This window comes from Typopeltis vanoorti, chromosome 8 (genome assembly GCF_054136105.1).
Source record: "Typopeltis vanoorti isolate ZY-2024b chromosome 8, IOZ_Tvanoo_1.0, whole genome shotgun sequence".
Lineage (NCBI taxonomy): Eukaryota > Metazoa > Arthropoda > Arachnida > Uropygi > Thelyphonidae > Typopeltis > Typopeltis vanoorti.
In genome coordinates, this window is record NC_143556.1 from 61,294,165 (window position 1) to 61,321,898 (window position 27,734).

Here is a 27,734-nt window from a genome sequence, read left to right on the forward strand (position 1 = left end):
CATAATTTCCATTACCTCTAAGGGAGGTGACAGAAATCAAGCATCCAATTATAGTTAATAACTTAACATGTATAAAACCAACATAATAACTTTAATGAATTAAAGGTACAAATATTTCGTACTGAAAGTAACAGTACATCATCAGTGTAGAACAAGCAGTTAAAGGAATGGAATACCAAGTATAGAACAGTCGGTGGATTACCAATTAAATTGTTGCCACATGCCAGAAGATTAATATTAATAAAATATTATTAAATAATTTTTAAAAACTATTCCATTGATGGTTGCATAAGATGAGAATCTCCCAAACTTTTCGGAGAGAGAGACAGTCATTTCGATTCAAATTCAGCCGATGTAAAAGGGCTTCACGACGTTCTTTAAAAAGGCATTCATATTTAAACTTGCATCTGTGGAGAAGACAAGCTTTATCCCACTGGATATTATGTTTAGTGTCAATGCTATGCTGTGCTAGACCAGACTTATGAGGTTTCATGTATTCGATATAATACCGATGTTCCTTCATTCTTTTTTCCACAGAATGGCCTGTTTGTCCAAAGTATGATAAATTACATTCACATGGTATCTGGTAAACACCAAATAATGATAGAGGTGTCAGTTTGTCTTTTGTAGATGGCAACAAGTAGAAATTTTGTTGATAGGAAAATATGTGGGAATAAGATGATACTTCTTCAAAATTCTGCCAATAGGTTCTGAGATGCCTGAAATATAAGGAATTGGAACTCTGTGGTCTGTTGAAGAATCCTGAGGTGTTGGAACATAGGAGTCAATTATCTGCTGGATTTGATTAGGGTAGTAACCATTAGATTCTATTAACTTTTTTATAGTGAAAAGTTCTTGTTGAAAGCTTAATGGGGAAGAGCACATTTTATGTGCTCTATTAATTAAAGATTTGATAATTCCAATTTTTTGAGTGTGATGAGCAGACTTTTGATGAATGTATCTGCCCATTTAATATTTTATTAATATTAATCTTCTGGCATGCAGCAACAATTTAATTGGTAATCCACCGACTGTTCTGTACTTTGTATTCCATTCCTTTAACTGTTTGTTCTACACTGATGATGTACTGTTACTTTCAGTATGAAATATTTGTACCTTTAATTCATTAAGTTTATTCAGAGTAGTTTATTCAGGAGTAGAGTCCAAAAGACGGCCTGTGACAAGTGGTGTGCCACAGGGTTCTGTTCTTGGACCACTGCTGCTGTTTAATCTGTTCATTAATGATATAGGGAAGGATCTAAGTGGAACAATTCATTTGTTCGCTGATGATGCAAAGTTGGGTAGGGCAATAGTGAATGCAGAAGATGTCAAAGTCTTGCAGGATGACTTAGATAGATTGGAGTTCTGGGCTAAGGAGAATGGATGTCAATTTAATGTGACAAAATGTAAGGTTATGCATTTTGGGGTGAAAAGATTAGCAGCAGTATACCACATTGGTGGAACTGTACTCCAAGAGATTGATGAGGCCAGGGACTTGGGAGTATTGGTGGATAGGGAGATGAAGTTTAGGGGGCACATTGCAAAAGTAGCTAAATCAGCTCATCAACTCACTTGGTTGTTGAAAAATACCTTGACGAGCAGAGACAAGCAAGTTATTGTACCTCTGTACCGAGCCTTGATAAGACCTCATCTCGACTACTGTGCCTAGATTTGGTCACTTCGGTTCCTTCTTGATGGGGAGGAGGTGGAGAGGATCCAGAGGCGAGTGACTAAGATGATAACAGGTCTATGGAATGAACCATATGAGAACAGGTTGAAGATTTGTGGGTTGCAGAAACTAGTTGATAGGCGGAGGAGAGGAGATATGATTGAGACATTCAAATTGCTAAAGGGATTCTATAGGATTAATTCAGAGGATATTTTTGAGATCAGAACTGGTGGTGGGAGAACTAGGGGACACCTATGGAAGCTGGGCAAGAGTGTGGTTAGCAGGGGTGTTAGAGCTGGGTTCTTTACTTTTAGAGTGGTAAATGAGTGGAATAAGCTGCCAGCATCTGTTGTGGGTGCTATGACGGTGAACGAGTTCAAGACAAGGTATGATAGATACTGTGAGAATGTAATCGCATAGTTGTGTGGTCATCATGTTTAGGGCCTCCCTCGATGAGTCTAAGGACTCCTGGAGTTGCCCGAAATAATAATAATAATAAAAAATAATAATAATTAAAGTTATTACTGTTGGTTTCATACATGTTAAGTTATTAATTTTAATTATGCCACAGGTACCTCTAAAGATTAATCCAATTATAGGCCTATCTGTGTGTCAGGTGTTGTGTTTTAAGCTGTTGGAGAAGCTTGTGAGAACTAGGATCCAGAAATGGGTTGACAACAATAGTATTACCTTTGATGGACAGAATGGATTTGCTAGAGGGAGGTCATGTTTTAGTAATCTACTTACTTATTACAATAAGGTGATGGCTTCCTTGGACAGAGCAGAGGAATACACAGTAATATACTTAGATTTGCAAAGGCTTTCGATAGATTAGCACATGATAAGTTGATAGTCAAACTAGAGCGAATGGAGTTGGATATTAGATTAGTGCATTAGATCGGAGACTGGCTATCTGATAGGTGTCAGCAAGTTGTATGTGGAGGAGCAATATCCTGGAAGAGGAAAGTCACTAGTAGTGTACCTCAAGGGTCTCTTTTAGGGCCATTACTGTTTAACTTGTATGCTAATAATGTTGATGAAGATTTGGAAGGGATATTCAGTTGTTTGCAGATGATGCAAAGTTGGGAAGAACTATGAAGAGTAGAGAAGATGTTATAGCCTTACAAGAAGACTTGAATAGATTCAGTGAATTGACACGAGAAAGCGGATGCCAGTTCAATGTTGCAAAATGTAAGGAATTAAAATTTGAGAAATAAAGATGAGATGTAGAAGATGGGATATATTGTCAGAAGCGGAAAAAATAAGAGATCTTGGGGTGACAGTGGATAAGGATTTGAAATTTAGGAGACACATATTGTCAGAATTGTGAAGACAACACAAAGACTTCTCGGAATGATGTGGAGGAACCTGACTTGTTGAAGTAGGGAGATGTCATCACGTTCCAATGTATAAGGCTTTGATTAGGCCACACATGGACTACTGTGCACAGATTTAGTCACCTGGTTTCAAAAGGATGAAGGTACGTTGGAAAGGGTCCAGAGGTGATTGTCAAGGTAGTTTCTGACCTCTGGAATGTCGAATATGAGGAAAGGTCAAGAAGATGCAATTTACAAAGGTGGATAGGAGGAAGAGGGGAGATATGATAGAGACCTACAAGTTAGTAAGGGATTGTTATAGGATCAATGTTGGAAAACAGTGGGAGATCATGGAAGAACCAAGTGTCATCCCTAGAAGCTGTATAAGGAGTGTGTGAGAAGCAGGTTTGCTGCATGCAAAGTTGTGAATGATTGGAATGTCTAGCCTGAGAGTGTGGTGTCTGCAGAGAATTTGAATGTGTTTAAGGCATGGTATGATGAGCTGTGTGGATGAGTGTTTGACTCCATGGGGGTCTTGGGTAATAATAATAATAATATACATTTTTGGTGATTAGAATGGAATGTGTCAATGAAAATCAGCTCTCAAATTAATTGAATGATGTTGGCCTGAGGAAACTACAATATGCTACAAGATTCATTAGTCCAGTGATTGATAACTAATTTAAATGTAATTTTATATTTGTCAATATGCCACACACTGTATACATAAGTGTACTAATACTCTTTATGGTTATGCCATAATTAATTATTAATACTTACATGTATGAAGATTAAAAAAAAATTGGAAAGGTATTTATGAGTAAATTTGTTTGGACAGGGCCCTCGTCTTATAAAAAAAAAGAATTTCCTGGGCCATGGTCTCACAAAGGTTGAGAACCAGTGTTTTTGAATACTTTGTAATAGCTCTCTCTCTCCTTTTTTCTCTCTTTCACTCTGTGTGTGTGTGTGTGTGTGTGTTGCACAAGCACATGCTATAATCTACAAGAAGCAACAAGGGTGTGCAGAATGTTAAGAAGAAGCTTATTAATATTAGATTTATAAACCCATAGAATGTATTCTCCTGGAGATGTGTATGGAAGGATGGTAGCTCTAATGGACTTCATTTATCCTTGATAAATAAAGAATAAATAAAGATTCTGTGAATCTAGAATTGAATATGAAAGAACAAAAAAATAGATTGTACTGTCTTTTTGTCTGAAGGCTGTTTATCTTTTAATTTTTATTTTTTGGTACACCAGCTCTGGTAGATATATTGTAGCTGTCAAAGGTTAAAAATATATCGAAATAGTAAAGCTATAAAAAAATAACATTTGCTTCTTTATATACAAGTTTTTAAGTTGCATAAGGAATAAAATGTGTAAATGCACACCAATTTAAAATTATATCTATATAAATTTATACAAATTAATTCATTGTAAAAATTTTAAAACATAATGATATAAATTATGATTTGATGATCAGATAAACAAACTCTGCCTGAACATATACAGTTCAGGCAGATTAGTAAAAGCATTACATGACAGAGCTTATTATAAATATGAGAGCCATCCATTAAATTGGATGAGTAGTTAAGGTAGAACTGCAGTATTCACACATAGATATGTCATCATCCCTCGAATTACAGCATAAGATGACTGTGCTCAATGCAGAACCAAGCAAGAACAATTTCCTCTCTATGGTCCCTGCACAGACATTCATTTTTGTATTCTTTTTTTTTTTTTTTGGACCTCAGTGGAGTCAAGACTCATTGTAGGAGATTCCACAGTTGAGTACTAACAACAATATTTTGTTTCATAACTTGAAGTTCCAAGGGTACCCTAACAGGAGGGATCTTGTTTGGAGAATTGCATATGTCCACCTTCCAGTCAATACCATCAAAATGGAGGTACTTTAACATCCGTGATTCAATCTGTGACATCTGTTACCAACTGAAAACAGTAGAACATGCATTCTACAGATGCCCTCTTGCCCTGTGTATTTGGAACAGATTTTTTTATTTTTTTGCAATACCCACCATCTGTCAGCAATTATTATTAATCTTATTAATATAATTAACGGCTATATTAGCCTGTTTTTGTTTAGGAGTGTCCCTTATATTTAGTACATTGGCTAACATAACTCAAAAGGGGTGTATATATATATATATATATATATTAGGGCATTATGGGAGAGTATAGAAGGCAATTATGGCAGAATAAATGTGGAAAAATTATATACATACCTTAGTTTTGGTTTAAAAGATGCCTTCTAAATCCAAGCTCTTGTTGAAGGGGGGGGGGGGGGGGAAGAGGGAAAGAACATGGGGATGTACTTGAGACATGGGAAATAAGTTTGGGAACCCGGGTTACTATTAATAATATATATATAAATATATATATATATATTATTTTGTTGTGGGGAGAGGGGGGGAAGGAAGAAGGGGAAGGGTATCCTTATGTGGAAACTGGGACAAGGGTTTACGGGGTGTGGACCGTTTCGGTCATCGTCTGACCATCGTCGGAACTTTGTGGGAATGACTGTAGGGCTATGTCAAGGCTGCAAGATGTGTCTGCCAAATTTGGGCATTTGTTGTCGCTAAATGGCCGGAGGCGTGGCTTAATTTGTAAGTTTTGGAACGTCCAACATTCGGAAATTAGGTAGGGGCGGTGGACGTTGATAGAATTAACATCACATTTTATGGCAATAGTTTCGGATATTCTAAGCATCGTTTCGTTTTCTTGTTTGTCAATGATTATGGCTTTGTCAATTTGGGGGATGTGTTTTAGTTCAAGGGCGTGAGCTGCAATTTCAGTCTTCCCTGTATTTTGTGGTTTGTTTTTCTTTTTGATGTTGTGATGTTTTTTCGTGTTCAGATATTCTGGAATGGGAATATTGCAATCCCTGAAGTGCTCTTGTAGTCTAGTCCATAACGACCTAATTGTAGAGCCCGTGTAGGCGACGTCACAGTCTTTTTGACAAGGAAATTTGTAGACTACGTTGTGGTGTTGTAAAGAGTGGGCTGGCTTCTCTGAAATCATCCAAACACACATCAACGACTACGCGATGTTAACCGAAGCTTGACACACAAAAAAATGGTATGCCTTAACAGGCACAAAATATATTACACATACTGTTCCCTATCCTTCTGACATCTCCGCCTCACGACCCACACTTGACAACTCCATCAAAAATCTATCACACCACGTTCTCACACCGGACGAGATCATCATCCTAAACAAAGGTCTTAACTTCGCGATATCCCCTAAATTTGTACCGAAAAAAGACATCATCATCGAAATCCAAGCGAAACTTGAAAATGACCCAAACAGAGACACAATATTCCAAAAGATAAACAACATTATAAATAGCAAAATAATAGTAAAACCCAACATCACTCCCAACTTACAAAGTGCCCTTTTATCCTTAAAAAAGAACCCTGATATCATGATCACAAAAGCTGACAAAGGTGACACCATTGTCATCATCAATAAAACGGACTACCACACCAAAATAATATCCGTCTTAAACGACCAACACACCTACCAAATAATCCACAATGATCCTACCCCCGACCTCATCAAACAGATAAACAGCACCTTACACACCTTAAAAAGTCAAAACAAAATGGATAAAACCACAATGAGACACACAACCCCCCACACCACTCGCACCCCCTATATGTTCGGGAACATCAAAACCCACAAAGACGGTTATCCGATACGACCCATAGTCTCCTACAAGAACACCACCACAGCTCCTTTATCCAAATTTGTTGCCAAACTCATCAAACCACTACTAACAAAGTCTATCTGTATGATCAAAAATACAGATGACCTATTCTGGAAATTAAGCAACACTACTCCATCCCAGGATGACATCCTCTCCTCACTAGATGCAACTTCATTATACACCAACGTGGATGTTCCCAAAACTTTAGACATCGTACACACACTACTCTCTGAGGACCACACCCTACACGCACAAAATTAACACCTATTGACATCATTAGTTTGATTAAAATCACAATATCCGCCAACTTCTTTAAATTCAACAACTCCTTATATGTTCAAATTTTCGGTATCCCAATGGGCCAAAACATCAGTGGACAACTAGCGGAATTATTCCTGGCACACATTGAATCACTTCTTCTCCACCCTTCCCTCCCCCCCCCCCCCCGGGCATCACCTTCTATGGCAGATACGTAGACAATATTCTATGCATTGGCAAACCCTCACACATCTCTGCCTTACAAACATCCCTCAACGATTTTAGCAACAGACTACAATTCACCATGGAAACAGAACAGAACAAATCCATCAATTTCTTAAATCTTACATTAATCAGACGCCATAACAGAATTGCCACAAAGATATTTCACAAACCCACACATGTCAGAAACTACCTCCATTTCAATTCATACCACCCATATTCCGTTAAAAAATCTGTCATCCTTATGCAATTTATCAATGCTTACAAATTCTCCACCAACAGCAATTTTCTTAACACTGAACTCAAGTATTTAACACAGGTTTTCAAAAATTGCAACTACCCCACGCATCTAATAAATTACGCGAACTATACGGCAAAATCCCGTCTTAACAATAATACAACAAAAGCAGACTTCCCGACATGTATGGTCATCAAATTGCCATACATCCAAAACACATACAAGGCTTACAAATACATTTTCAAAAATACGGACTACAAGCTAGTATTCACCACTAACCATAAATTAGCAACTCTCCTAAAACCCACTAAATCTCTCACTCATAAAAAATTATTCGAACACCACAACGTAGTCTACAAATTTCCTTGTCAAAAAGACTGTGACGTCGCCTACACGGGCTCTACAATTAGGTCGTTATGGACTAGACTACAAGAGCACTTCAGGGATTGCAATATTCCCATTCCAGAATATCTGAACACGAAAAAACATCGCAACATCAAAAAGAAAAACAAACCACAAAATACAGGGAAGACTGAAATTGCAGCTCACGCCCTTGAACTAAAACACATCCCCCAAATTGACAAAGCCATAATCATTGACAAACAAGAAAACGAAACGATGCTTAGAATATCCGAAACTATTGCCATAAAATGTGATGTTAATTCTATCAACGTCCACCGCCCCTACCTAATTTCCGAATGTTGGACGTTCCAAAACTTACAAATTAAGCCACGCCTCCGGCCATTTAGCGACAACAAATGCCCAAATTTGGCAGACACATCTTGCAGCCTTGACATAGCCCTACAGTCATTCCCACAAAGTTCCGACGATGGTCAGACGATGACCGAAACGGTCCACACCCCGTAAACCCTTGTCCCAGTTTCCACATAAGGATACCCTTCCCCTTCTTCCTTCCCCCCAGTTTCCACATAAGGATACCCTTCCCCTTCTTCCTTCCCCCCCCTCTCCCCACAACAAAATAATATATATATATATTTATATATATATTATTAATAGTAACCAGGGTTCCCAAACTTATTTCCCGTGTCTCAAGTACATCCCCATGTTCTTTCCCTCTTCCCCCTTCAACAAGAGCTTGGATTTAGAAGGCATCTTTTAAACCAAAACCAAGGTATGTATATAATTTTTCCACATTTATTCTGCCATAATTGCCTTCTATACTCGCCCATAATGCCCTAATAGATATATATATATATATATATATATATATATATATACATACCCTTTTTGAGTTATGTTAGCCAATGTACTAAATATAAGGGACACACCTAAACAAAAACTGGCTAATATAGCCGTTAATTATATTAATAATGTTTATGAGGAGTAGCATGGGAATTTCCCAGAATTTATGCTTAATTATTAATCTTATTATTATTTCATGACACCTCCAGAGAGTTCAAAGACTCATCGAGGGAAGGCATCTACTCTACCACTCTCTGTCTCTCTACTGCATCATCTACATCAATGCCATCTACTGCCCACCACCACCGCTAGTATTTTCACAAACAATCACAAACACCCATGCCCATGGTGGGATTCAAACCTGCAGCCTTTTAGCTGGAGAACGGATACGTTAACCACTCGGCCAACCAGGCCAGCAGGTGAGAAAGAAACATGGATCTGAAAACTAGCAATATGACATCCAAATGCTTTATAATATTGTATTGTGGAAATTTTATTGTTTGGTCAGGCGATTTTTGTATTTAGAAAGAAGCATTCTAGGAGATATCAAATTTATGATTAGATGGTGTAGCCCACCCACATTATGCAATATTCACCAGGGGGAAATAAAATTCTGTCTATCCTTGCTGTGAAAGATTTTTGAAATAGTTCAATTCTCTTAATTCAATGTGGTCTTATAGTCAATTGGAGAGCAATCCCAGGCAGAGAAGGCAAACTCAAGGCAGTTAACCCAAATGGGGCTAACCACCTGGGTATCAGTCATCTTTGCACTTTAGTTTCAATTGGCATTTTGGTTGTTCATCTATATGAGATTGGCGAAAAAGGAAAACTGATAACCTTTGGCTATATGATGATATAAAAGAGCTGTGGCCTTTTCTCTATATCTCAAGCTATCTATCTGTCTTTTCCTTTTCCTAATATTATCAGGCTTTCTTGTATCCCTATACTTACTATTCTAGGCCTATGATGAGCAACCCTTTATTTTTTCACCTCAATAAAGAATTGAGGTGAAAAAAAAAAAAATAACTACCCAGATCAAAACTGGTCTGGGTAGTGACTCTTCCCATAATGCATAGCATTATACATGTCCGTAAGGATATGTGCTTCATGTGCAATATCCTTACACTTGCTTACTTGCTTACACTTGGATAAAGGATTAAACCAAGTATATAATTTCTTGGTATCTTTAATTTATAGTATAATCAAGTGTGGAAAAACTTCCAACAACTCTTTCATGTTCTTTCTCATAATCTTAGTACTGTATTGACAATAGTCTTTGAATTTGGGTTCAAATCCTATCAAAGATGTCAAGAACCTTTATAAGGATATTTCAGATGAAGATGAGTTAGTCTCACACAGCTGTGGCAGGGTTTTTTCTCCAGAAAAACCTGCAGTTTTTCATTCCACAAAGGGGACCAGAACAGCAAATGTAATTAATGGACAAAATACACTTGCATTATTTGCCTTATGTAATTACAGCATCATTGCTTTGTCCATAACTGAAAACAACAACAACAACAACCTGAAACTTTAAAAGTAGACCATGAAAGCATGATAATGATGATAATTATGTATAATAACAATATATAAATATTTGAAAAAAAAAACTTAGAAATAATATTCAAAAAATTTACTAATTATATATCTTACCAAAGACATTTAATTTAACTGTATTACTGGCAATTCCAGCAACATTCTGGGCAGTGCATGTATATTCTCCATCATCAGGAAGTTCAGCTTCTTTAATGACTAAAGAATTGTTAGTATGAAGCTCTAATCCAAATTCAAAGCCTGAAAGCAAATGCATGTAATTATAAATTCATCATACCATGAACCACTTCAGTCTTACCTTGAGTATAGAGAAATTTATTAATATATAGTTAAATTAATATATATTTGTAAATCACAGAGTATCTGGACACTGATTAGTAACTCAGTATTCAACACTACCTCAAACCAGTGAATTTTGTGACTGATCACAAAATGATGATGATGATGATGATCTATAATCACATTGATGATGAGTAAGAAAGCTGCTTACTCATCATCAATGTGTTAGTTGCAGAGATGATTGGTTTGGAACACATTAAGCATTAAGGTGATAATAAGTAGTCAAACAACATGTAATTTGTTGTGCGAGATAAGAGATGAACATATTGTCATAATTTTGTCTTACAAATTTAAAATTAGCTTAAACATGAATACAGTAAAATCATTTGGCCAAACATAACATAACATAACTTACTAAAAATAAAGAGCTAAAAGGCTTCACTTCAGTGATGCAAAATTATATAAATTAAGTGGATATTAAATCCAACAACATTTCAAAGCTGAACACAGAAACTATAAAAGTTTTATGCTAAAATTGACCAGAGAGTTTGCAGGAATACACTCGCTGACATACTACGAGTTACCCTAGCCAAACGTAATAGGAAGCATGCATGCATGCTCAAAGCACCCGTATATTCGCCTCCTATTGGTCCATTTTGATAAGGTTTCACTGATCTGACAGCTGTTTCAAACTCATTGGTTTTTGTCAGAGATCAGGCAGAAACTAAGAGAACAAAAACTCTCAGTACTGAGAAACTCGAAGCATCGGAGAGGTGTATTTTCAGTAAGCAAACTCTCAGTCAGTGCGTAAAGTATTTACTAAAAATAAAGAGCCAAAAGGCTTCACTTCGGCAATGCAAAATTATATAAATTAAGTGGATATTAAATCCAACATCATTTCAAAGCCGAATACAGAAACTATAAAAGTTTCATGCGAAAACTGACCAGAAAGATGAGTTCCTTAGTAGTGAGAGTTTTTGCTCTCTTAGGTTTCTGCCTGATCTCTGACAAAAACCAATGAGTTTGAAACAACTGTCAGATCAGTGAAACCTTATCAAAATGGACCAATAGGAGGCGAATATATGGGCACTTTGAGTGTGCATGCTTCCTATTAGGTTTCCCTAGGGCAACTCGTAGTATGGCGGCGATTGTATTCTCGCAATCCCTGGTCAATTTTCGCATGAAACTTTTATAGTTTCTGTATTTGGCTTTGAAATGATGTTGGATTTAATATCCACTTAATTTATATAACATATCTTAGTTAATACTATCATTTTCAAATATAACATTGTAGAGATGATGTTATATGACAAAATAAAGGAATGATCAAATCAAATTAAGTATACGATTATGCTGAAAATGTGGTGCTTGAGAAAAATGGATCATATCAGCTGGACTGAAAGAGTGAGCAATGAAGAGGTTCTTACAAGATTCAAGATAAAAAGAGACTATATGGCTAGTATCCAAAGCAGAGCACCCCAGAATAGTATTGTAGGGGATGGTGGAGAGAAGTAGAGGAAGAGGAAGACCCTAACTGTAATGGAAAGACAACATCTAATACTGGACAGGCAAGAGTCTTACAGAAGCAAGAGATAGAGAGGCATGGAAGCAGACTGTTCATCAGCTGCAACCCTCTTAAAAGAGGAGGCCACAGGATTAGATTAGAAAAGAAACATCTCTTTCTAATATATATGTATACTGATTCCATATACAACAGTTAGAAGAATTGACAAGCACATAAAGGTAGAGGTGAGGGTTGGGAGAAAAAAGAAAGTTACTGACATTTTTCTCAAAGAGTTGTAAAGATTGTGTGTTTGGGAATACTTCAAGAGGAAAGCTGTTCCAGAGGACAGAGGTAGACAGAATAAAAGAGGAACAGGAGAAGCAGGTTCGATGTGTTCGCAATTGTACTGAAAACAGATGATGGGTAGCTGCTACTCTTGTTAGTGCAGAAATTATGCTTTCCACTTTAGTGGAACAGTGACCATGAAATTACCTGTAGAACAGACACATATCTGAAGCAGTGTACCTGTGAGATAGAGGATGAAGCGAGTATGTGAAGGAAGAATCATCTATGAGCCAAGCTGCTCTTCTCTGGATAGTATCAAGAATTTTTAGACAGGTTTTAGATATATTACTCCAAACCGATGAATGCTATTCTAAGACTGGTGATATATGAGATGTATTTGTATAGAGTTAGTAGCCAGAAAGGTGAAAAACAGTATCTTGAGTAGAGGAGTATAATTAATTTTTAGAGGTTGAAGAACTATTGATGAGACATTTTTAGGCCAGAAAAGGATGGAAGTATATGTTTATCCAAGCAGAGAAATCTGATCCTGTTTGGTGATATATATATATATATATATATATATATATATATATATATATTACTGAGTGGTAAGAGTAGGTAAGTTGAAATCCCTTCTGCAAGGAAAAGGTAACATGCATTTTGGAGGCATTCAAGGTGACCAAGTTGTCTTCACTCCACTGAAAAATAATATGAAGATCCATGTTTACGACACTAGTTGCAAATGATCTTGAAGCTTGGTTTGTTGAATGAGTAGGATAAATGTAGTGGAATATCATAAGAAAAGCTGTGGATAGCCTTAGTAGTGATAGTAAGTGGGTCATTTAGTCCAGTTGATGACTAGAATTAAGAAATGAGTTGATAATAGTCATATTCTCTATGATGGATTTGTTCATCATGAACCCCTTATCATAGATAAGGAGTTCATCATAGATAAGGGGGATGTTTATACAGTGGCATACTGTATATTTTTCAGAGGCCATTGATAGATTGCCATTACAAACTGGTAATGTGGCAATTGAATAAAAGAATGGTGAGTTGGATAACAGATTACTTGTCAGATAAGTATCAGTCAGTCTGTTGTATATGGGGGGGGGGAGTGGTATCACAAAAGTGGAAGATCAATTGTGGAGTGCCGAAGGAGTCTGTTTTGAGACACCATTATTGTCCAATTTGTAAGTTAATGATATTGGGATATGCTAAACTGGAGATATTCAGCTGCTTGCCAGTTATGCAAAGTTGGGAAGAACTATGTCAAGCAATGTGCAGAAGTTGTGGCCTTACAAGAAGATCTCAGTAGACTATATGAGTAAATAAGTGAGTGGAGCTATCAGTTTAATGCTGCAAAATGAAAGGTCTTGAAATATGGTAGGCAAGGCTGAGTTATAGAGTATGCAAGTAATGGAAAAATTTTGAATGAAACAGACAAGACGAGAAATATGGGAGTGGTGGTATACAGATACTTGAAATTTATGGGTCACATTGCTAAAATTGTAACATTACAATGGACTATGGCAATGATGAGGAGAACAATAATGTGCAGAAGCAAAAAAGTAATGGTTCCCTTGTATAGGCCTTGATCAGGCTATATGTGGACTACTACTGAATGCAGGTTTAGTCACCTAATTTTCAAGAAGATCCAAAGAAGGTACACCAAGTTGGTGTCAGGTCTATGGAATGTGGGATGTGAGTACTTAATGAGGAGAATGCCACTTGCAGAGCTTTGTTAGTGAAGGACTGTTACAAGATTACTTTGGAGGAGATTTTTCATAGAGTGGAAGGAAACAAGGGTAGAACAAGAGGTCATCCCTGAAAGATGTATAAAGCAGATGTGAGAAAAGGAGTTCTTTGCATGGAGAGTTGGCTGGTGAATAAGATACATTGCCTAAAAGTTTAGTGAGTGGAATGCATTGCTTGAAAGTTTGGCAAGTGCAGACAACATGAATGGCTTGAGGCAGAGTTTGATTATCTTTTTGTATGAGGGTGTAGACCTCCTGTAACGAGTCTTTTAACTCTGTGAAAATAATAATAATAATAATAATTACTATTATTATTATTTATGTATAAAGAGAAAGAGGGCAGGTGATAGAATAGAGACATGAGGCACCCTGGCATTAGTGGTGAAGCTTGAGGGAGCCATCACTAAGATACACAGCGAATGAACACAGAAAAAGCTGTGTTCCACCATCATCCCCCTCCCCAGATCTTTCATCTCCTCCACCTCCTCTAAATATCCCCACCAATCCTAAAATCTGCATTCCATCTTTGCTTCCTAAATTTTAAAACCTTGCAATATGCTACATTAAACTGATATCCCCATACACTGGCCCATTAAGAAAGGTTATTCATGTCCTCTTGCAAGGCTGAAATATCTGCTCTACTTCTCATAACTCTCCCCAACTTTGCATCATCTGCAAATAACTGTATATCACCATTTAAGCTCCTTCCAATGTTATTTATATACAAATTAAACAAGAATGGCATCAAAACAAACCCCTGGGGCACACAACTAGGAACTTTCCTCTTCTGGGATATCACTCCCACATATATAACTTGCTAATACATATCAGACAGCCAATCTCCAATCCAATGCACTAATCTACCATCCAACCCCATCTATTCCAATGTAATACCTATCCATTTCACTAGGTGTTACAATGGATTTGTTACAACTACTTTTAGCCCTTATTTCACCTACTGGTAGCAGAAGAAGAAAGAAAGAATCTTTATGATGTGTTCTTGTTTGCTAACTGCTAGATTGTCATGTGGCAATCTATTGAAAGCCTTTGAAAAATCTAAATTTTCCTAAATTTTAAAACCTTACAATATGCTTTATTAAACTGATATCCCCATACACTAGCCCATTAAGAAAGGCTATTCATGTCCTCTTGCAAGGCTGAAATATCTGCTCTACTTCTCATAACTCTCCCCAACTTACTACTGCATATGCATCTCTTGTCCAATGTGTTTGTCACCTTGTTATAATAAGTAAACAGATTGCAAAAACATAATCTTTCTTTAGCAAATTCATATTGTCCATTAAAGAGAATTCTGCTGCTGTCAATCCACTTCAGAATCCTTGTCCTCACTAGGACAAGGATTCTGAACTGTGCTTTTCCAACACCTTCACTACATGTGCAGACAAGCAGTTTGGACTATAATTCAAAGCAATAGTCTTATCACCCTCCCTTTCATGAAGTGGAACAATTTTGCCCTCTTTCTGTCACTTTGGAACTTGGGACAATCTAAGACTCGTGTTAACCACCTTACTGGCAGTTATGGATCGAATACGCATCCTCATACGCTTTGTATCCATCATATATTTCAATTTAATATCAATGGTATTACAATTTTAATATGCACTTCGCATCCATGATAACTTGGACATATGTATACGTCTTGGCCAGTAGTGTGGCTAAAAAAGGTAAGTTAAAGCTGCATTAACATCAAGTTTACTCAATTCCTCATATACCTCCTGCTCACTCATCATCAGCAGTTCCCCCTCCATTCCCACTACTCTCAAGTTCTGCATTATGTTACAGTCACAAGGATGGAATAATTTAATGAACTGCTCCTTTAACAACTCCATTATATCTTCTTCAGTGTTTATCATTTTCCCATTATCACTGACCAAGACCATACTCCCATAATCATTCTTCCCTTGACTGACTGCACATTGAAAAAAACTTCCTAGGATTTCTTTTAGCCTCATTTGCTAACTGTTGCTCATATTGCACTTTTGCTACCTTTGCAATGCAAGTAATCTTCCTTGCTTGCTCTTGGTACTCCTCATGTAACTGATTATTGCCACTTATCCTGTGCTACCTCCACAATGCCTTTTTCTTCAAGAATGTATGCCTCACCTCTTCAGCCATCCATTTTATGCCTATCTTATTTAATCTCCTGATCTTTGTAATACATTCAGTAATTGCCTCTGCCAGAAATTTCCTGAGTAGAGACCAAGCAGCATTGCTTGGTCTCTTCCAATCCAATTCCACATTCCATGCTATCACCAAAGACCACCTCATAATCACTTGCCTTATAGTTCCACATATAACCCTTTCTCACAAAAGTCCTGATGTGGCTGGCTACCACCAAAGTGATCACTTCATGATCACTTTCACCAACTGGAGTAAGATATGCGACTCTTCCTTTACAAAAACATCTTCTCATTAGATAATCAAATCCAAGACTCTCAACCCACCTGCATCTTCTGCTAGTACTGCTTAAGATAGTTGCCCGTAAAAAAAAAAAAAAAAAAAAAAAAAAAAAAAAAAAAAAAAGAGATTTATTCTTTTTGGTTCCAGACGCTGTCTCTTTATTTCAGTCTATATTACCATAATTGAAATTTTCCATAATGATCACCCTTTTCTTATTAGCCAGACCAATTTGCCTAAATATTTCCTTCTCACTACACATAGGTTTATGGCCACACCCTACTAAACATTTCAGCCTTCCACCTCACAACATACTGCTTCATAAGTACTTCAAACCACTGTCAACGTTTTCCCCATGCACCTCCACCCTAGATGTGCACAACTCCTCTGCCATTATCAATAGCCCCCCATCCCCTCCCTTTTTGCCTTGTCTATCTTCATGAAACACTACATAATCCCTCCTTCATTCCTGTCAAAATGTCATCCTCATTCAACCGTGCCTCACTTATTCTGACAATTTTTGGGAGAATGAACTCTATCAATACTACAGTTTCATTTCTATTGTTTCAAATACCTCTCGCATTTTTAAACATACACACTAACTCATTTCTATTTCTATAACAAGTTCCACTGATTTTTTTTTTATATTGAGCCCATACACAAGAGGTTAGTTGATCAACCCATAGTATATTAGTACCGTATATGTGTATTCCTTGTGAAACACATCAGGTGGAGGGCTGTTCCACAATACAGTAGTAGAAGGGATGAAGGAGGAGGAAAAGAAACTTGACCTGTGAGTTTCAAAGGGTACTATGAAGGTATATTGGGTAGCAGCTGCATGTGTTCCAATGAACTTAGGGATGCAATTTCAGATGAACAATTGCCATGGAAATATTTATAGAATACACATAGCCAGCCTGGTTGGCATATCTGCTCTCCAGCCAAAAGGCTGCAGGTTGGAATTCCGCTGGGGACATGGATGTTTGTGAAAATCCTAGTAGTGGTGGTAGTAGATGGTGTTGGTGTAGATGATGAAAGTAGCGTAGTTGGTGGATAAGTGGTGGAGAGAGAGAGAGTTGTAGAGTAGGTGCCCTCCCTCAATGAATCTTTGGACTCCCTGAAGATGTCATGTAATAATAATAATAATATTGCAGAAGCCAAATGTCTGTGCAAAAGTGAGAGAAGTGAGTTGGTAAGAGATGGTTACTAATCAATCTAATTGCTCTCCTCTGTACTGAGGCATGTATTCTGAGGGAGCTCTTAGGGGCTCCTACTCCAAATGTGGGAGCAGTATTCAATAGCTGGGCAGATTCGTGATTTGTATAAAGTTAACAGCTATTCAGAGTTGAAGTAACATCTTGAGCGAAAGAGAAATCCTAGTTTTTTTAGAAGCTGAGGATGCAATTGATATCACCTCTGGGTTTGGCCCCCACTGATGAGCCCTTAACATGTTTGCTGCTACTATGCTCCTCGGGCTTAGTTTGTTACTGCACACCAAGCACTTTCACTTCTTCAAGGTCAGTACAAGTAATCTCGTAGCCAGCTTATCAGACAGAATTTTGTTTCATATGCCTACTACGAGTAATCTTGTGGCGCATAAATTAAAATAAAAATAAATAAACGAAGGGAAACACGTTATTATTGTCCTGTGTGACAGGAAAAACCACCATTGTGCGTGGAAAATTGTTTTAAAGTGTACCATTCGTAATTTGATTTACAAATTACGGGTTAACTCGCGCTTGTCATAGGAGGTCGGTAATCAACATACAAGTATATTAATAGCTTGTGAGGCTCATGTATAATATACTATACTTTTGCTGAAATTATTTTCGTTATACCAAGCCCCCCAGACATGCTCTCCGCTTTACTCACAAGCCAAGGGTCCAAATTAAGGTGTTTATACTACAGGTTAACTCGTGCTTGGCATAAGAGGTCAGTAATCGACATACAAGTATATTCGTAGTTGGCTTGTGAGGCTCATATACCAACTACGAGTATACTCATAGTTGGCAGCGAATGTATTAATAAAGGTCGAAACCGGTCTGGGTAGTGACCCTTCCCATAATGCATAGCATTATACGTATCTGTAAGGATATGTGCTTTGCATTATGGAATACTAAGGCAAGTAATGTGAAATCATTAGCTTCTTTATACGAGTTGCCCAGTCCTGAAAATAGTTCAGGATAAAGAATTAAACCAAGAATATAATTTCTTGGCATCTTTAATTTATAGTATAACCAACTGGAAAAACTTCCAACAAGAGAAATATCATCTTGTTTGGAAATTTGAGTGTTGTCAAAAATAATACTGGGAGAAAATGGTTCTTGTTTTGTGATAAATAAGACAGAACTGGGTTTTACTAGCATTGAAATTGATGAGGTTATCTGAACCCCTCCCCCTTGGAGATCAGAATTGAGGGAAGTGGTGGTTGATGTTCTGTAGATTGAGGTGAGTTATGTACAGTAAGGTTTATCATATGAAAGGGAGAAGTGCAATGTGCTGTCATCTGCAAAACTGTGTATTGGTTTGGCAGTCAACTGAAGTAGGTCATTGATATATGGAAGGAAGAGGGTTGGTGAGAGAACAGAATCTTGTGCAACCCTGGCACTGGTTGAATGGTGAGAAGATAAGGAAACATCAACCATCAGACACTAATCCTGCTTCTCAGATGTGTATTCTCCATACTTACCCCACCATCCATTCCTGTCTATCATCACTGATATTACACCCCTTTCCAGACATAAATGTCACCCCCACATCCTTTTCTATCTTAATCCTCTCTTTTGCACTCACACATCTATTCCTGAAACCATCATCTTCACTTCTCATGCAGTATATCCTCCAAGCTAGGTAATAATGAAAGGTAATAATAAAAGATATGGTGCAAAAGAGTCTCCCTGAAGAACTCCTGTGGAAATTCACAAAGGTGGTCAGTGGTCTTTGGTATGTGGGGTATGAAGAAAGATTGTGAGAATATAAGTTGCAGAGCCTTGTGAATAGAAGGAAGGGAGAGAGGGATATGATTAAGACATATAAGCTAGTCAGGGGTTGTTATCAGGTTGACATGAAAGAGATTTTTCATAGAATGGGAGAGGAGAGGGGTAGAACAAGAGACCATCACTGGAAACTGTATAAAGGGAGTGTGAGGAGAAGGTTCTTTGCATGGAAAGTAGTTGGTGAGTGGACTTCATTGCCTAATTGAGTGTGTGTTGTGAATGTAGATACATTGAATCAGTTTAAAGAGTGGTTAGATGAGCATTGTGGGGAATAGTGTGTACATCCCACAATGAGCCACTGACTCCATGGAGGTCAGATGCTAATAATAATAATAATAATAAATGGAAAGTTCTCAGTCATCCCTCTACTAACCATTACTCTTGCCTAATAGTTCTGGTATGACTCTGCTATTGCTTTGATTATTTTCAAGGTTATGCCATAATAACTGAGAAATTTGAACATCCTTGGTGTGTTGATTGAATCAAAAACTTTTGAGAAATCTATGAACTTTAAGATTAAGGAAAGAATTTTTATCTCTTGCTCCTCCTAGTAACCATCCAATCCAAGATAGTGGATGTATTCAACAATGCCTCTGTTTTTCAAGAAACCGGCTTGATATTTGAGTAGAAGAGGTGTTACATATGGTTCAATTTGGTTTAGAAGCATCCTGTTATTGATTTTCAGTGTGGTGGTAAATAGTGTGATTTCTCTATGAGCTTCTGGGGTGCTCAGATTCCCTTTCCTGGGTATTGGTATTATTATGCCTTCTCTCCAATGTGATGGAATGTTGGATGTAGCTAGGGTTGTATTACAGATATTTATAAATATTTATATTTGAAAAATGTTCATTGTCACAAACCATAAATGAAACATATTGTGTATATTCTTATTGTAAAATATAATTAATAACTTAAGTATAAAGAGCTAATAAGCTTCATTTCGGCAATGAAAACATTACTTAAATTAAGGGGATATTAAATCCCACATAGTTTTAAAACCGAATAAGAAACTCAAAGATAGGAATCAGAGAGTTTCTTGCCGAATATAGTAAAACTATAAAGTATCGGCGACACTAGCGTTAGCCAATGCAAGTGACCCTAGTACATAGTACAATACCAGACGACTTATTGCAAAGGTGGAGGAAGTTCAGATCGCTATTCTTAGGTATTTTCGCTAGTGTCGCCGATACTTTATAGTTTTACTATATTCGGCAAGAAACTCTCTGATTCCTATCTCTGAGTTTCTTATTCGGTTTTAAAACTATGTGGGATTTAATATCCCCTTAATTTAAGTAATATAATTAATAATTTTATTAGTATGTAATATAATAATTATTTATATTATATATTATTTTAAATATAATAATTATATTATATTTAAAAATATAATTTTATGATGAGGATAGAAAATAGACAAGATAACTGACTATACAAAATAACAGTAAATATCAACCTGATATTTGTTTATTCCCTCTTTTCCAAACTACAGATGGAACTGGAAACCCATTTGCTTCACATGTCAAAAAAACTTCATTACCTTCTGTCACATTAATTTCATGAACAGTGTAACTTATAACAGGAGGATCTAGAATAAAATTAAATACAATTAGTACAAGTGATTATATATCAAATGCAGTACTTCTAAAGTATAAAAACAATTTTTATATGCAATACAACATGAATTAAATATTAATGGACATTTTAATACATTCAAGATATTTGGAAAATGGTTACCACCAATGTGGGTGTGCTTGTCAGTGTCAGAAGGTGAAAAGAGTGGGAAGAGAGAAGCTTCAAAGTATCAAAGACTAGATAGCATGAAATAAAATAAAGACCACTAAATGCAAAACTCCAAAAAATTATAAATCATAATTACTCACTCTAAAGTATATTAATTTATATTATTATAGGTATTTGAAGGACTAGTTATAGACCTAAAAGTGAATTGCTGTGTTTATTTACAAATGCCAAGAGAATCAGAAATAATGGAAATCAAATTGATTCACTGATTGAGTTTATTTGTGCAAATGTTGTTGTGAATAAGTGAAACATTTAAGGATGAAGATGATATTTTGATGGGAATAAAAATGGAAGAGTATGATGTTTTCAGCGACTGTAGAAAGGCCAAGAAGGAAAAGGTGTATACTGCTGATAGTAGCAGGGGAATTATGTCCACATAAGGTAGAGATGCAAGAGGGAAATAATGGCAACAGAATTGAGGCAGAATTGTGTGAGACAAAAGTTGACAGGAAGAGATTTTTAGCTGGATATTGCTATAAGCTATGGAATGTGAGATAGGTGATGAAGAAATGAATAAGCAACTTGGGTTAGTAAACTAGGGAAGAGTGATCGTTATGTGTGATTTTGATTATGATAATATAGAGTGGAATGAAGAGATAACATTTGGAAAAAATAAAAATAAGAAAAATTCCTGAGTTCTTAAGAGACAGCTTTCTTAGGCAGTGTAAAGGAAGACATGCAAAGATTGAGAATTTTATATCTGACCATTCTGTCAAAGAATGTGATTGTGAGTGGGGTGTCACAATTCCCTACAGTTGGTAAGAGTGATCATGAAGTGATCACCTGGATTGTGCTAGGCATATGAAGACTTCTGTGATGAAAGGCTATATGAGGAATTACAAAGCCAGTGATTATGAAAAGTTTAGTTATAACAAGGAATGAGGGGATAAGCAAGATAAATATTGTTTAGGCACTGACGAAGAGATATTTAATGGCATCAATGTGTGAATGTATTCTGAAGGCTAAAAGCCAGAATGAGGTGGATGTCAAATGGATGGATTAAGAAGGAGGTACAGTGAAGAAGAAGAAGATACTATGGAAGCAACAGAAGATCAGAAGATGAATAACAATAATAATCAGTTGCACAAAGAGTATAAAGAGTGGGCCAGGATGTCTCTCAGTTGGTAAGAAGAGAAAAATGCAGTGTGAGTAGAAATTAGCAAACTGGGAAAAGAAAAATTCTAGAGTTTTTTTTTATATTTTTTTATATATATATATTTCAAGTAGAGAGAAAAAAATACAGTATAAATAGATATACAGTATATCTATATCAATATATCTATAGTATATCTATATCAAAAATCTGGGAAAGTCTAATCAGGATAGCTCATTAATTCATATTAATTTTATGTTATTTAATATTATTAATTAATATCTTTATTTTAATCATGTCTCTGCTTAAAAATATTCCATTTAATACTTAGTGATATAACATCATGCGGCTTGTTCTATTTTTAAATGATCTATTGTTAGTATTCCACCTTGTATTTTTTTTTTTTTTTTTTTTTTTTTTTTTAAACTGTTTAACTGTTCTTGTAGTGTCACTGAAGATGGTCTGCTATTTCCAGACCTAAATATTTGGTTAATTAAATATCTTTCTTGTGTTTACGTGCTTATATTATTCATTTGTATTTTTGGAACGTCACAGCCTTTCATCACACTTTTCACATACCATAATATGTTCTTTTTTATTGTTCAATCTAACACTCTATAAATCTTTAACGTTTTTGGATGCATATATAAAACAATTGTCACATCTTATCCAGGGAAAAGTCCAGGGAAAATCTTGATTTCTGAGTTGAGACCTTCCACGCTGCTGGAGTAAACATTTTTGCGGCCTCTACTGCTATGTTCATAACATTAACAGCACCTCCATGTAGTGCATTCATATGTTTTAAAGATTATTTCAATTAGTTTCAATCACAGAATTAACATACAAATTAAATTTCAATATGTAATTCTTAATGCAAAGTAAAGTAATGTGTTATAAATAATTTTATATATTTTTATATAAATAGTATAAATAATTATTTAAGTTAAGGGATATTGCATCCCATATTGTTTCTTAGACGAATAAGAAACTCAAAGAGTTTCATGCCGAATATAGAAACTATATAAAGTTCGGCGATTCCAAGCGTAAGCAAATACCTGGATAGCAGCAGCTGATCCCTAAGGTAGTGCAAACTGAGGCTACTCATAGAAAGAGTGGAGCAAGCTCCAATCACTATTCTTGGTATTTACCCATAATGTGAACTAAGCTCCTAGGAGCTGTATTTCTGTTCTACGTTATGAGAGAAGGTCACTACCCAGACCGGTTTCAACCTTTTTTGAGGTCTCATCAGTGAGTAGGTAGACCTAGTTAATAATACCAAGTTTGTAGCAAACAGAACTTACATCCCTTCTATGAGAATAGCCATGAAGGTGTCCTAATAAATTACTAATTATATGAAGAGCCAAAGGCTTCAATTCGGCGACATGAACTTATTTAAGTTAAGGGATATTGTATCCCATATTGTTTCTTAGTCGAATAAGAAACTCATAGAGTTTCATGCCGAATATGAGTTCCTTATTCAGCTAAGAAACAATATGGGATGCAATATCCCTTAACTTAAATAAGTTCATGTCGCCGAATTGAAGCCTTTGGCTCTTCATATAATTAGTAATTTATTAGGACACCTTCATGGCTATTCTCATAGAAGGGATGTAAGTTCTGTTTGCTACAAACTTGGTATTATTAACTAGGTCTACCTACTCACTGATGAGACCTCAAAAAAGGTTGAAACCGGTCTGGGTAGTGACCTTCTCTCATAACGTAGAGCAGAAATACAGCTCCTAGGAGCTTAGTTCACATTATGGGTAAATACCAAGAATAGTGATTGGTGCTTGCTCCACCCTTTCTATGAGTTGCCTCAGTTTGCACTACCTTAGGGATCAGGTGCTGCTATCCAGGTATTTACATACACTTGGAATCGCCGAACTTTATATAGTTTCTATATTCGGCATGAAACTCTTTGAGTTTCTTATTCGGCTAAGAAACAATATGGGATGCAATATCCCTTAACTTAAATAACTATTTATACTATTTATATAAAACTATATATGCCTTGCCTGAGTGCGTGGAATGCCTTGCCTGAGTGCATGGAATGCCTTGCCTGAGTGCATGGAATGCCTTGCCTGAGTGCGTGGTGTCTGCAAGGAGTTTGAGTGTGTTTAAGACACGGTATGATGAGATGTATGTGTGATAAAAGGACCTCCCAGATGAGTCTTTGACTACATGAGGTCTTGGGGTAATAATAATAATAATAATAATAATTAGCTAACTGCTGCACATACTGAACTTATGCTACCCTTACCAATTGAGTCATCCTACTTGCCTGTTTTTTTGTATTCCTCATGGAATTGATTATTATCACTACTCTTATCTTCCTTCCCTGATGTCATTTTTCTCTGTATTGCATTCTTTAATCTCTTCATTAATCCATTTTATATATATCTTATTATATTTCTGACCTTTGGAATACATTTTTACAATGCTTCTACTAGATATTTCTTGAATATCACCCAAGCAGCATTGTTCTCTTTCCACCTAACTCCTCATCCCATGCTACAGCTACAAGCTGTCTCCTGAGCTTCTCATAATCACCAGTGTTTTAGTTCTACATATACCCTTCCCTCGTGGAAGCCCTCGCACGGTTGGCATCTACCCATATAATCACTTCATGGTCACTCCCACCAACTCGATGGAAATTTGACACCTCATTTATAATAACATTGTCTGATGAGATGATCAAATCGAAGACCCTCTGTGACATACTGTCTGAGTAATTGTTTGACCATCAACAACTCAAGAAACACGTTTTCTTTACTTCCATTTGCTATCCCATCATACTCATCTATATTGTTGTAATTAAAATCACTCATAATGAACATCCTTTTCCCATTTTCTTAGCTAACTTGCTTATAGATTTCCTGGTCACTACCCTCAACATTACCAGGTCTATAGCAACATCAAACAAAGTATTTCATTCTATTCACCTCTATTTCACATCATACTGCCCCAAAGCCATTACTACTATTTCCTTCTTGCATGTTTAGTTTGTAAGTAAACAACTCTTTTTCTGTCATCAATAGCACTCTACTTCCACTTGTACCAGTTCTATCTTCATGAACATCATACCCTTTCATCTCTATTCCTATCAGATTGTCATCCTGATAAAAACATGTCTCACTTATTCCAACAATTTTTGGATGACCAACTGCAATCAATGCATCCATTTCATTTCCCTTATTTATTTTTGATACTTCTAGCATTCATATATAACAGCTCATTCTTGGATTTATAACAAGTTTCAATGATACCACTTATTACTTCATACTTTCCTCGAGCCACTTCCTTTTCTCCTTACTCATCCCAGAGTCCTCTTTAAATTCAACTATTTTGCCTACATCCAGGGTCATCCTTTTCACTTGTGTCTACACACACCTATTCACATCCTCTTGGAGCATCAACCTTTCTCACACTGTGTTTCTCTGTCCACCTCGAGTTTCTCTGTTTCCCTGCATACTTGTTCTCTCATTCTCTACACTAATGCTATCCATTTTTGCATTCATAAGCACCACTTCAATCTCTCCTTCTTTACTCTCCCACTCTTTCCCATCACTTCTGTCCCTTTCAGCATGGCAGCAGCAGTCTCTCCAAATGACTCACACCAAAACCATTCAAATGCAGTCCATCACACTTATACAGATCGATTCTTCCTTCACACATCAATAAACTGCATCCCTTTCTCTTCACATGTCTGCTAACCTATCATTCTTGCTCTCCGCCTCATCTCATCACTGTCATACCTGGGCAACACACTGACTACCTTTCCTATCACACTATTATCTTTTATCCTTCTCAACAACCTCCTGATATCCAATCTTACATTGTTCTTGTTCCCAGTCAAATCATTTGTTCCTACTACTTACAAACTCCTTTGCTTGCTTAGTCCTCATATCCAATGCCTCAATCATCTGATTCATCCTAATATCAGGAAAACAAATTTTACGTGACTTTTCATTTACCATACCTGTAGTAATTGAATTGTCATGCAATGCCAGTCATAGGTCTTTCATTACCATTTCAATACTGACATCATTTTTTTTTGTTTTGTTTTCTTCACTCTTCCATACACATCTACAATTCTCGTCATTTCACACTGCATTCACCTCATCTTCACCAACAGCTTTCAAATCTTGCATCCTTTTTTTCATTATCATTCACTCTCACTATTTTATTGCCAGTCACAAATACTCGTTTGTCATCAATCCAGCTTTCCACCTTACTGTTAACTGCACTCTGTTTTACAACATCATTATTGCCAACTTTATCATTAATTTCACTTTGTTTTTTAACATCATATAAATTATCACCAGCTTTATTGTCAATCGAACTTTTTTTCAGCGATGTCATTTCCACACACATTCCTTTGCCTTTCACCACCATGTTGTATCAGTGTGATAAGTGTAATGATTTTATAAAAACAAACTTAAACAAACAAGCCCAAACACTACAAATACTGCAAGCATGCAAATTCTACCACCACTCTTACAAATAAACAGACACTTATTTACAATTAATTAGTTAAAAAAACTTAAACTGGGAGCCTCCTTTACACAAACCTTCCTATACAAACCTCATAAAAGCAGAATGCAACAAAGTCCTATCATACACTACTACTTCTACTATCCAAATATAGTCTTTGAACAGTATCAGAATGGAAAACAGTTAGTTACACAATGGACAGAAGGATGTTACCATGATACTAACAGGATACAAGAAACAATAAAAAAGTAAAACAATAAAAAAAAAAAATAATGTCTCACTCAAATACTGTGCACTCCATCATAACTATCTTAGACAAATTTGACATAAATTTATACAATATGATAATGAATCCAGAAAATAAATATCATCTTGTGGGATCCCACAGGGCTCAGTACTGAGACCTATATTGTTTAACCTTTATATCAGTGACACTGTCAGTGGATTGCAAGGGAATATTCAGTTGTTTAACACGTTCGCTGCCAACTACGAGTATACTCGTAGTGGGTAAACCTGCTTCACAAGCCAGCTACGAGTATACTCGTATGACGCTTACCGCCGGGAACGAGATTATTGTAGTGACCTTGAAGAAGAGAAAATCCTTGGCTTGTGGGGCTAGCATCAAAACTGTATAATCTCATAGACCGTATATGCTCTGTACAAGCCAACTACGAGTATACTCGTAGGACGTTTACCTCCGGTAACGAGATTATCGTACTGACCTTGAAGAAGTAAAACTGCTCGGCATAGGGGAACAGACCATGCCAAAGTAGCGTGGCAGCGAACATGTTAAGGATGATGCAAAGCTGGGAAGGATTATTAGTAAGAGTGAAGATGTGGTAGCCCTGCAAGAGGATTTGAATAAGCTAGATAGATGGGCAAATGAATGGGGGAGGATGTCGGTTTAATGCAGCAAAATGTA

General features: G+C 36.5%; 1 protein-coding gene across 1 annotated transcript in view; it reads right to left on the reverse strand.

Annotated features, from left to right (window-relative positions):
* LOC150104035 (hemicentin-1-like) overlaps window positions 1-27,734 on the reverse strand; it is a 594,473-nt gene that overhangs the window by 171,922 nt on the left and 394,817 nt on the right. Inside the window, exons 19-20 of the mRNA XM_090396386.1 lie at window positions 20,879-21,010; window positions 10,286-10,426 (exon numbers count right to left, since the gene is read on the reverse strand). Of these exons, the coding sequence (XP_090252512.1) occupies window positions 10,286-10,426; window positions 20,879-21,010 (273 nt within the window). The remainder of the gene's footprint in view (window positions 1-10,285; window positions 10,427-20,878; window positions 21,011-27,734) is intronic.